This window comes from Notothenia coriiceps, unplaced genomic scaffold (genome assembly GCF_000735185.1).
Source record: "Notothenia coriiceps isolate Sejong01 unplaced genomic scaffold, NC01 NC01_scaffold00030217, whole genome shotgun sequence".
NCBI lineage: Eukaryota > Metazoa > Chordata > Actinopteri > Perciformes > Nototheniidae > Notothenia > Notothenia coriiceps.
In genome coordinates this window covers 458,899-471,106 of record NW_011362918.1, presented here as the reverse complement: position 1 = coordinate 471,106, position 12,208 = coordinate 458,899, and the positions used below count along the sequence as shown (strand labels likewise).

The window sequence follows — 12,208 nt, the reverse complement described above, 5'->3', positions numbered from 1 at the left end:
CCCTGTGGAAGTGAGGAAGTAAATACCCTCTCGGCTGATTGAGCCTGTCACGAGGTCTCATAGTGACCTCTTGTGGTCGTGTGGAGATACTGCAGCTAGGAGCTAAAACTGAACAAAAGAGAAACACAAGAGCAAAAATACCTTAAATTCCTTTACTTAAATTAAAAAAATGTACATCACATTATCCTTTACAATAGACATGTCTCTTAAAAACTCAGTGGTTTTTGTTTTATTCACTGTACATTTAAATCATTTGTATACAAATTCCTCTTTGACAAAAGAAAATTGGAGAAAACAAAGAGGAAGTCACAGATGACAAACGAATAAAACGCTGTAATGACTGCAATGTTTCTCCAATATCTGACTGTACCGAGTTTTATGACGCAGTCCATAAAACAGGACTGGACAGGATTCATTTTTAAATGCTATAAAATAAAATAAAATAAATTATGTCAGGCTGTTTGAAGCCTTGAGACAATGTGTCTCTGGTACAGTGAGTGCTGTACTCGGTCTTGATGATTCAAATGCTTTTAAAACCCCGTAATCAACAGTAACACAGTTAAAGGAGCGATATCATTAACACAACAGCGAGGACAGCAGCTTCAAAGCTGGGGAACATTTAGAGGACAACACCGCTGTTTTTGACAAGTTCTAATAACAGCAGGTACACTCTCAAACATATTTTGAGAAACATTCGTAGCTTTCTAGTATTTTTAAGCTAATATAGACTCATTCTGTATCACTGAACCTCCGTATAGGCCTACTGGTGACTGAAAGCGCTGCTGTCAATTCAAAAAGGTTAATTGGTTAAAAGCTTATTAAAAACTAAATGTCTCAAACAATCATGTAGCTACCGAGGTGAGAATCTGCTTTGGGTCTGACCACACATTAATATTGTTATTTATTGTACATGTGCTGCTTTTAGTGGCCTTTAAGAAACAAAAATGTGCTTTTAACCATCCCAGGTCAAGCAATGTTTGTTGACAGTTGTGATAACTTGGGAATATTATGGAATATGTGGATATTTTGTATGCTCTCACTGTTTAAAAATTATATAACAAAGGTTTACATTTTTAATAGCTAGTGCTATAGTTAAGGCTTCTGACCTATGTCTTGAAATGCAATTAAATAAGAACTTATTTAGCTTGGATTAAAAAGTTATAACTAAAAAGTGACAACAACATTTCAACTGAACAACAAACTATCACATTTCCATGTTAAGCTACAGTCAGTACAGTTGCTAAGCGGCTGCTAGCATTAGCTTTAACATTTCCCAAAATGTCACAAGGTTTCTTTAAAATTAGCTGAAGCCTTTCTCCAGTGTCCTTACAGTAATATGCACACATTGATTTATTTAAAAAAAAAAGTTGAACTTTTATCATATTTCTGCTTTTCTCTGCACTCGTGAGGTCACAATAGACAAACTGTCAAAAACACTGATGTTGCCTTTTCAGTCCACAATGACCATATCTGCTCTGTATGAAGAACGTTTTACTTCCACTTACCAAGTACTGTGATGTTAGATAAAACAAATAAAATAAAACACTGAGGTTTTAAAATACTGCTTTTGTTGTCGCAACGATTGAAGTTTTCCTATTGGTTAAAAGCAGGTGAGCAGAAATAGTCATGTGACTGGTGGAGGAGCCAATGAGAGCAGAGTCATTTATTCAAGAACAGCAGTCCAGTCTTCATAACTCCGGAGTCAAAGGAATTCAAACTGGGTTACGAGAAAGAGAACAATTCTGTAAACATGAGCTTAGGCAGAATATGGCAGACAGAAAATGAAAGATTTGGCAAAAGAAAAATATATATTTGTACATTTAAAGTGATACATTCTGTGCTTTTCTGATCGCAGCCTTGTTAGGGTCTGCTATCAGAGTTAACAGATTACAAAAGGCGTCAGGTAAAAGCTTTAGAGACTACAACGAGCCACCAAATCACACAGTGAGACAGCGTTCACCTGCTCTAATATCCCCCTGCTCATGGATCCAATTTATTCCTCAACAAAAATAGAAAAATCCATGTCTGGGAAAGGCGGCCTCTTCATAGAAGGCCAAATCAAACAGATGGATGTCAAAGAAAATACTCCATCCTTAATTAGTTTGAACTAAAAATAATAAAGTGGGTCTATGAACTGGTCCATTGCTTCCAAGGCAACTTCATATCCAGCTAATTTGCTTCTAATGATGATAAGAGGACTTGTATAGACTTTGAGAGAAACCTTGACATTTTTAAGTACGGGAAATAATAATTTCATGAGTGTGATTTGGAAGTATCCAGTGGGTAAAAATGACCGGAATAAAACAAAAATATAAAAGTCAAGGTCTCCCTTTTTAACAGTGTTTTTTTGAAAGATTTACATATAAGAAACTAAAGCTTGTGCTGCTGGGCGTACAGTGGAATAGCTACTCTGTCTCTAAAATCCGACGAGAAATCACGACCTGCTGTCCCATATCATATCTCCATCCCTCTCCAAAAACACAGAGACGTGTCTGATGTCATTTGGCATCGTATTTCTACACATCAAAACCATTCCGCGAGAGTAAAGACCGGCTTTATTCTCGCGAACGGCGTCTTTAAAATAAAGTGACGTTGAGACTTTATGTTCGACCTTTAACCATATTAAAAAAAAAAGAAGCTTACATTGAAATGATCTGGAACAAGTGGAAGAGCACCCTACACATGTGGCATAACATATAAGTGGGAAAAAAGCAAAAAGATTTAAATTTTAGAAATGGATTTACACAAATAAATCCATATGTTTTTGTTACGGCTTATTTGACCTCAAGCAGCTTGACCACCTGTGTATTTATGCAAGTGAAATCACCCAATCGGAAAGATTCATATGGACATTTAAGGTTTGATTTATAATTCAAAGGCTAAAATAACTCAATGTTTTAGAGGACTTAGCGGAACATAAACCAGTGGTTTCATTTCATTCAAGTACCTTGTTCTTTTATGGTCAGTTTGAAGGTTTCCTGGCTATCTGTGTACTAATACAGTGCTCATTTACTATGCACTGAGACCAGCAGGATGTGAGAGCTGCTGGCTCAAGTCGACAGACAAATAAGAGAAATACATAACACAAGTAGCAGTTTGAGACTATTTGCCAACACTGACCATGGATTCCAGCTGAATTTATGAGCCTTTAAAGTCGAGTCTGCAACATCTATCCAGTTAAAGTTCTAGTAAAGTGCAGGGAGAATACCATCAATAGAAGAAAAACGAAAATCTCTATATATGTACAGATTGTGCCTTGAAAAGAGAAGCGGATTAGCTTAGATCTAGTTTTAAATGGCAGTCAGTGTTTCAAACGTCTAACAGTGGTTGTGCTCTCGTCTTGGACGCAATCAGCAGCTCCAGGATCAGCAGTCCCAAAGGCTGTTTGTTACAAAGAGACATTTTCTTCAAAAGAAAGGCATTTTGAAAAGAATAAAAACATGTCACGACACGTTTCACGTACGCACACTTACGAACACCGAAGCGGATGCTGCGTACATTGTCTGTTACTTCAACAGAGAAGACTAAAACATAGCGTCGCTGCTGAAATGTGTCTAGAAAAAAGGAAAATAATAATTAGACAGCAGCAGCAATGTAAACTAACAGAAAGGCTCTGTGTCAGTCAGAATGACAACTTCACAGCTAAACACATTGTTTAAAAACACCTCACACTCATATAATTTAGTCGGGCTAAGCCACTAGGCACCGATCAGCCAGCTGTCTAAATATTTCAACATCAGTAGTTGTTTATGCGCTGATTTATAAAGCTAACATGTTCATATTTGTTCCTACAGATGTCTGGCAGTTAAAAGAACCTCTTGTTTGTCTTCCATTTGCTTTAGGATATTCGTTTGACGGCCAAGTTGAGCACTACTTGAAATCTTCCTACCACAGTAGAAGTCACTCCTTGACTTAGGAGAAAAAACAGAGCCACTTGACGCTATTTAAGACCATCATTTCTGCCCGCACGCACTCACACATGCAAACACGGAAACAAGTACGTCAGGAATCCAGTCAGCCAGCCAGTCAGTCAGTGAGGTGGGAGAGGAGAACCAGCTCCCCCCCCCCCAACAAGCCACACCAATCCTCGCTCCTCTTCAGAACTTGGATTTTTTTAATCCAACACAATCAACAAAGTGTGTGATGTAACTTAATCCCAGCTACACACACACTCGCATGTCCCCTCCAAGGAAATCCACCAAGGGAGGAGGAGTGTGGTGGGTTTGTTTTTCAAGAAGTGTGTTCTAGTCCAGTTGAATCTCAGGAGGCTCTCCGCTCCACTTTAGCCCCAGTATGGAGGTCTGTTGCTGGGATACGGGCTGTCTAGAGCTCGGCGGTGGCCGGAGGTTTGGTGGTGGTCATGATCTTCATGTACTGGGTGAAGATGGCCTCGAAAGCCTCGTCTCTGTGGATCATGGCACCAAACACCAATGGCTGAAGGGAAGAGAAAAGCACAGGGATCATTATTAACCGAGACATTGGACACAGTCTAGTCCAGCTCAAAGCTAATAACATTTTCATCTAAAATGATATACAAAATGTACGCTTCATCTCATGTGCTGTTTTGGTTTGTGCAAAGAGCTGTGCCTTTTACACAACGTGTTTATTTTCATTAGAACAGGTAAAGAGCGATCGCAGGCTGGTACCACACACCTCATTTTATGAAGGAGATGTCTGGTCACAGGCGCAGTCAGTCAGTCAGTCAGTCAGTCAGTCAGTCAGTCAGTCAGTCAGTCAGTCAGTCAGTCAGTCAGTCAGTCAGTCAGTCAGTCAGTCAGTCAGTCAGTCTGTGTGTGTGTGTGTGTGTGTGTGTGTGTGTGTGTTCGGTGTGTGTCCGACAACGGCATTTGTTTTCAAATTACCATGAACAGTAATTTACACACATCTGTCCAACTCCATATGTATATGTGGGTGTTTCCAAATGAAAGAAATGTGTTTAATCTTAATGTCGTTGCACTGTCTGCACACAAACACATATCATGCGCTCTGGTGCATTATTATTATTAATACACTATTCCGTTGTATTGGCTTTGATGCAGGAGGAGGAATGCTGTGACCCTGCTGAAGGGGAGCCAGGGCAGGAGGCTCAACATGTTGATTTAAAACATTTGTGTTGTACTCCTGTTTTCACTTTAGAGCCCTTTTAGAACTTATAGTGTTATCATTTCAGCGCCCCACTCTCCATTGCTGTTTATGTTGAAAATAAAACTAAACTTTTCATAACCATAATATTTTAACTGATTTAATTGTGGAAGCTGGGGTTATTCATCAGAATTTCATTGGACTTGACTTGTGACTTGCTTGACTCTCACCACAGTGACTTGGGACTTGCTTGGGACTTGCTAGTAAAACAATTGTTCCTACACCTTATCTACACTCTGCTCATATAGCAGAGTTTTCAGCACCAGTATAGTGTTTTGTTACTTGAATAGTATAAAACAAAAAAACCCATATGTATAACTTTAATTTGTATAATGCTGGGTTCACCATAACAAGGGCAATACATCCCGTTACCAAGCTAAGGTGGAGACCACTGAGTGTGGGAAGTGTCCACTCCATTCAACTTTTGGTCTATTATGATTAGAGTGCATTTTGTACAACAATTGTGTTGGGAAAATGGCCAATATCTTGAAGCTACATCAAAAAGATTAGCTTAACTTCCAATCCTAAATGAATGAAATGCTAGATGAATGAGAATGGCTGTTTGGAATACCAGTATTGTTTATAATGCTTATAATATGAGCTAGGGCACATAAAGCAGCAGTCATTGCATACTGTACCTTCTGAGTGGAAGGAGTAGCTATGGAGATGCCCATCCCACTTCCTGGTAGGACGGACAGCACTTTGTACTGGGGGGGTTCACAAAGAAAAGAGGGTTATTATCATATCTACCTTCTTATATTGTACAATGAAAATAATCATTCCTATTTCATGTTACACAATGTGTTACCTTTTGTATGTCAGTGATGTCCACCAGCTTGATAACCTTATTCTTCTTAGAGGAGCTGGATCTGGAGCTGGAGCTCTCAAAGCACAGGTAACTGAGGGAGAGGAAGAGATAAACAGTAGCTAGCTGTGAGTGGAAAAGAGGAAGACAAACATGGGCTTCCTGTCAGTAACACATGAGAGGAGGAGGAGGAGGAGATTTAAAGATCAGAGATGTTCTCACGAGGAGGGCTGTCCTACAGGATCCACTGCTGACTGACTGGGACTTATTGAAGCTCAACTTTCAGGCACCTACACCTTCATGAGTATCTTATTATTTCACCATGCAGTCATTGACTAAATGAAAAGGATGCTTCCTTGATACACTGCAAGTCCCCTCCTTACTTCTCTGTGACGTAGAGCACTCCATTCCTGATGTAGTCTGTGGGCATCTTCCTGTCTCTGTTTATCAGGCAGCACCTCCAGCCGTTCTCACACACTGGAAACACAAGAGATTTATGACACGTGATTTTAAAATCATGCTCAAGAAATATGTTCATATGTTCTGTGCGTCTCCAAGTCTTTAGCCCTTATCACAGCCAACAAACGCGTAGCAGTGCAATGGAAAAATGAACCTCCACGTACATTTGCTAGAAGGACTTGAAGGTGAATTAACATTGTGTGCACCTAATGAAAAGATAGTGTATAACCTGAAGGAGGATTCAAAAGATCTGCCGTGGTTCTCTAAGATATCTGGAGATACGATATAGTCTACTATTATATTCAAGTTTGGATTGTAAACACATTTCACGTAAGTTAAAAATATGTCTGTCTTTTATCTCATAGTCAGTTTTTGTAACAGTTACTTTTATTTCCCTTTTTATCCCACTTTCTCAACTTAAATTGAAACACAAAAGCCGTTATATATTTTTGTTATTTACTTATTTGACATATTCTGAAGTAGTTGGACCGAGTGGTCCCATCAGCAGCCTAATCTTTTAAACTGTACAATAACAGCATTAATATCTTGTTAATACTAATACCACACTGTATATATTGGAACACACATGTTAAATATTGCAGTGCAATGTGCATATTTCTACTTTAACTTCTAATGTTTATATAAATATTTGATTCTATTCCATTTGATCTAGTATTGGACATTTAACTTTAACTTCTCATAAGTATCTTTATTCTATATTTTGTTATCTTTTTATTGCAAACCCTTGTATTTATTTATTTATAACAGTCACAAAACCCACATTTCCTGGATTTATCCTAGAATAAATAAATTATTCTACTGATGGAAAAAATTTAATGGTTTTTTTTAATTTTTTTTTTTTAAATAAAACCTGTGTTGAGCAAAATGAAATGCAGAGCTGTGAATAAATGGAACACTCAAATTAAAAACTGGCACATGTTTATTTGGTTCTGCAGCAAGACCCCTCACCCGCCAGAGGGCGCTCTGACTCCAGCAGGCTGAAGATCTCGTGGAAGGCTCCCTTCTTGGTGCTGCGGGCGCTCCCCGTGTCCTCCTCCCTGCTCAGCCCGCAAGGGACCGTGGCGAGGCTGCTGCGAGAAACCACCGGCTGAATCTGAGGAGAGATGGAGGAAGAGGAGGAGGAAGAGGAGGAGGAGGGATAGGCGGGAAAGGAGAGGAGAAAAACAAACATAAAATAACAGACAAGATGAAAAATAAAAACACCATGAAGGGGAGACGAAGGGCACGTGGGAGAGGATGAAGAATGATGAAGGGAAAGAGGAAGGACAGGGATATTAAACTCTCCACACATTACTCTACATGTTCCCAGATCTATTGACAAACGTGGCCAAAATGAAGACAGCTCTACTTTCAGTATTTGCATTATGTGCTGCTCTGCATGTGCACTTCTTTGCAGCAGGCTCAGGTGTGACGTGCAAAGCAGAGAGTGGGCCATCATTCACTCAGCATACACAGCAACAGTTTATAGGCAAAACATATTTGTTAGTATGTGGAAGAAACATAAATAAACTCAAGATGTACCCCTTACATTGTCAGATAAATCCTTTTTTATCCAGTCCCTTTCTAGAGTAAGTGTTTCAGTGAAAATTAAAAAAAAAGAGACTTAAAAAAAAGAGATCATTGGGTTTGTCACTATGTGTAATGGAAAGGGAGGGATTGAATGAGCTAATAGGGAAATACGTTGGAAAAGAGGCTACGCTATGCTATGTGCATTTGAGCTAATCAGGAGACACACTGCTAATTCTCACAGAGCATCTATGTCAATGGATCAAAACATGTCAACAATCTGAAAATTGTTTTTGAATAACTTTGCAAATGGATGAGTAATTAAATGTAATGTCAAAAAATCAAATCAAAATGATGGATACAAAAAAAAATTAAATGTAAGTTATTGTGACATTTTGATCCATTCTGTCCACAAACACTGACGGCCAGTCCCGAGGAGTGTCACACAACTCGCACATACACACACACACACAGGCGCGCTTTGAGGTGAGCTTGCAGCACCCCCGGGCGCAGCAGAGGAACCAAAGGGAGACACACCAGAGTCCCTACCTTCTCAATGCCAGAGAGCTGAGAGAGAGAAAGGACAGAGCACACCTGTGACAGAGGCTCAAACACTCTATCCTACACATGACACACACACACACACGTTAGTGGCTCGGCTGTAATGTATTATTAACGATTGGAGTGAGGGTATTTTGATTTGATTTTATTGATGTCCTTGCCCCGGCTCTAAGGGGGGTGAGGGTGGGGGGGCAGATTTGTACTTCAGTAGGTGGAATCTTGCCGACATAAATAATGTAACCTGACCTACAGCTGGTTACGTCTTACTTTACTTTTCCAATAGCTTATCAATCACCAACATTGAAGATAAAAATGATAAACAATTTGCAGTAAAGGAACATTTTGCTCAAATGCTTATTTTGACATATAACATTTCCCTACGTTGTTGCTAGCCAGAATTCGGTGGATCTTATAACCCAGAACTGATCGGATTGCTGTTGGTTCCCCTATCTGAACAATTTCAAAAAAAAATCCTTGTTGTTTAAACAGTTACACAAATTACAAGGAGGATGTTTTTTTGTAACGTAGCCATAATAGTCCTCATGTATTTTCAACATACTTTCTCTCAGACAGGATCCAGACTAAGCTGTGTTGTACAAGGCACTTCAGAGTTAGTATCAGAAAACAAAAAGGATACAATGTAGAAGAAGGGACGGCAAAGATACAGATGTGTGTGTGTGTGTGTGTGTGTGTGTGTGTGTGTGTGTGTGTGTGTGTGTGTGTGTGTGTGTGTGTGTGTGTGTGTGTGTGAGTGCCCTTACCCGCCGGGACACAGTGGCGTTGGTCCTCTCTTTGAGCTGAGGGTCTGTGGGAAGGCTGTTCCACACGATGAACGGCGTGTCGTACTTGTCCCGCAGCTTCGGACAGCTCTTAAACAGGAAGTCTATGATGAAGAACTTGATGCCGGCATACAGGCCTGGAGAGGAGAGAGGGCATTGAAGAGAGAACATTCAAACATGTTTACAAAGGGCAGACGTCTTAAATGGGGTCCTAACAGTGTAAAAACACTCCCTAAAACAATGCTCTTAGGTCAATAATATTCAAAGTATTTACAGTCGGTAAACTAAATAATGTAATTCAAATGTCAGTCACTGGGTATCCATGGGTAAGAGGTTGTGTATGGTGGGGGGGCAGGCGGCTGTCATCATGATGAATGGTTCAACCAGGTAACTGAGGGGGAAAAGCTTCTATTTGTGATGTAATCTAGTGTTTAAGGGATTGGATCATCGACGCCATGTTTAGTAGACATATGCTTTTCTACCTCATGGTGGTGCTGGAGGAGAAGTTATAAAATCATTGAAGCCTGTAGGATTCTGGAAAATGCTTGTACCACATGTCAGGTTAATCAATCCAAAATGGACCAATCGACCTAAAGATACCTCTCAAATGTGATGGTGACAAACCGCCAAAGTGGGTTACAAATGTGCATCATTTACAAAACAGGGAGTGTTACTAAGAGGCCTGATATGAGAAGTGATAATGAGCTGGCTGAATAAATCGATAACAGTTATTTTAGCTTTAAGCATGTTCCAACGAGCTACAGCCCCCTGGTGGTGCTTGAGGAAGGCTTTGTTTACAAGCAGAAGCAGTAACTTATATTGTCACATCGGCATGCCATTAGCCTGCAGCTGCCCCTCACAGGAAGGGGGGGCGGTTACACAAGGGTTGCATGAATGCATTTGTTCGTGTGCACTGGATTGAGTGGAACAACTTGCATTATGTTAAAGGAACAAAGCAGTGTGTACAGTACAGTATGCCAGAAGGACAGTGAAGCTCTGTGTGTGTGTGTCTCACCCATCATGAAGCCCATTAGTTTGTATGGAAGGACGCAGGAGGTGATGAAAGCCACCCACAGGCAGATGTAAAGTTTCCGGGTGCTCTCCGGCTGCACCCACATGAACAGGCTGCAGATCAAAGCACACAGACAAAGCAAGAAGAGAAATAAGTCAATGGATCTACCTTTAAGTGTAATCATACACCATTTGATTTTATGGGACTTACTTTTTTATCTTCTCCAAAACATCTGACATTTTCCCAAACAGGTTCTGTAAGGAGAGTTCAACACTGCATGAACTGGTGCCATTTATCCATTTGTGATTTGGGAAGTATTATAAGGCCGTGTTGTACCTGTGCTTTTTGTGCGACATCAAGTACTAGCTGGAACTTCTCCGATACAGTCAAGTCTTCCTTCGGAGGCTCCTGCAAGAGAACGGTTCGTACCATTACATATTAACCTCCACTAATGCATGTTTATCTCCTGACACACAGAAACAGGAAGTGGTCTTACCGTGGGTTCAGAGACCTCAGGCACAATGCTCCACTGGATCCTCCAACCTCTGGAAATAAGAAGAAGTGTAAGAGGTTTAGTTTGGATTAAAAATAGGCCAAACACTACTTTTCAGTCTCTACAGTGCCAACATCCGTTCAGCCATCATCTCTTTAAGGCGTCCCAGTTTGCTGATCTGCCCTCATTTCGTAGTGATCACCTAAATTCCCCATTTCAAACTATTTCTTTGACGTTTTTATTGGTTTATAATATCTATATTTGGCTGTGGGCACATACAAGAGTTAACCTTTTTTGCTTTAGCTACAACAGTAATGCACGTGTGGCATGTGTGCATGTTTTTAAAAAATCTGCTCAGAACACATTTGCTGTATTAGACTTATGTTTGTACGTAGCTCACACATTTAAAAGAGGTCTGCTGTGTGCATCTGTTCACCAATAGTGATAGACTTTGATTACATAACTCCTTCTCACAGCTGAACCATTGTCCAACCAGCCATGGCCATCTATTCAAACAGGCATAATTGCTGTTATTCTCTAATATTTGCGTATCCAGAGGTGAGAAAAGTGTTTACCTGGCAATGAGGTAATTTAAGGACAAGCGCAGGATAGCCAGGAAGAGTAACATGGGAATGGCCCAGCCATGCCAAGCAGCATTCATGTAGATCTGCAGGCAAAGGGGAAAACAGTTTACATATGTAACAGTTTTACCTTATTTGAATAGGTACTTTTAACATATATTTGTATTTAAATGTATTATTATTATCCTTGTGTGTACAGTAGTCTTATCCGGTGTTTCACTCCTACTTCTGTGGCTGCGCTGAGACTTGAATCTCCCTACGGGGATCAATAAAGCTTTATCTCGTCTTATTTAAGACATCGACTTTATCTCATGCTGTTTGAGAACCCTATTAGAGCCATCTGTTAACACTAAAGTGAGATCATCTCTAAATACCAAGATGTCCTCTCTCCTCATTGCATGTATGGCCATAATAACATGTGTTAAAGATGATTTAGCGTATTCACTGACATTAAAGGTCCCATGTCATGCTTTTCCGGTTATTACCCGTCCCCTTGTGTGTGATGAAGGTTTTTATGCATGTAAACGGTCTGCAGAGTCAAAACCTTCAAAGTACACCCTGTAGCGAGTAAAACTCTAACGGCCCGTCCACACTGCAGCTTCGACAGCTTCAAAAACGGTTTCCAACGCGTCTGCCCATTCACTTTGAATGGGGTGACGTCACGTTGCCTCGCTTTTCGCCGAACTGAATTGTGGGTAGCAGAGCGGAGCTTTCCTGATGTTTCTGCTACAAAAGTTGAGCAATGTTCAACTTTTGAAGCTTCTGAAGCTTTCGGTGGAAGCGTCAGCCAATCAAATCATATGCCAGTACAAGCTCTAGCCAATCAAACCGCTGCTTGTGTGTCAGGGG

At 40.3% G+C, this 12,208-nt stretch overlaps 1 protein-coding gene across 1 annotated transcript in view; it reads right to left on the bottom strand.

Annotated features, from left to right (window-relative positions):
• Nucleotides 1–202: 202 nt before the first annotated feature.
• LOC104959445 (GRAM domain-containing protein 4) overlaps nucleotides 203–12,208 on the bottom strand; it is a 14,292-nt gene continuing 2,286 nt past the window's right edge. Inside the window, exons 4-14 of the mRNA XM_010787342.1 lie at nucleotides 11,354–11,445; nucleotides 10,782–10,830; nucleotides 10,622–10,693; nucleotides 10,496–10,539; nucleotides 10,289–10,398; nucleotides 9,256–9,410; nucleotides 7,376–7,520; nucleotides 6,331–6,424; nucleotides 5,951–6,041; nucleotides 5,781–5,849; nucleotides 203–4,434 (exon numbers count right to left, since the gene is read on the bottom strand). Of these exons, the coding sequence (XP_010785644.1) occupies nucleotides 4,324–4,434; nucleotides 5,781–5,849; nucleotides 5,951–6,041; nucleotides 6,331–6,424; nucleotides 7,376–7,520; nucleotides 9,256–9,410; nucleotides 10,289–10,398; nucleotides 10,496–10,539; nucleotides 10,622–10,693; nucleotides 10,782–10,830; nucleotides 11,354–11,445 (1,032 nt within the window). The 3' untranslated portion in view covers nucleotides 203–4,323. The remainder of the gene's footprint in view (nucleotides 4,435–5,780; nucleotides 5,850–5,950; nucleotides 6,042–6,330; nucleotides 6,425–7,375; nucleotides 7,521–9,255; nucleotides 9,411–10,288; nucleotides 10,399–10,495; nucleotides 10,540–10,621; nucleotides 10,694–10,781; nucleotides 10,831–11,353; nucleotides 11,446–12,208) is intronic.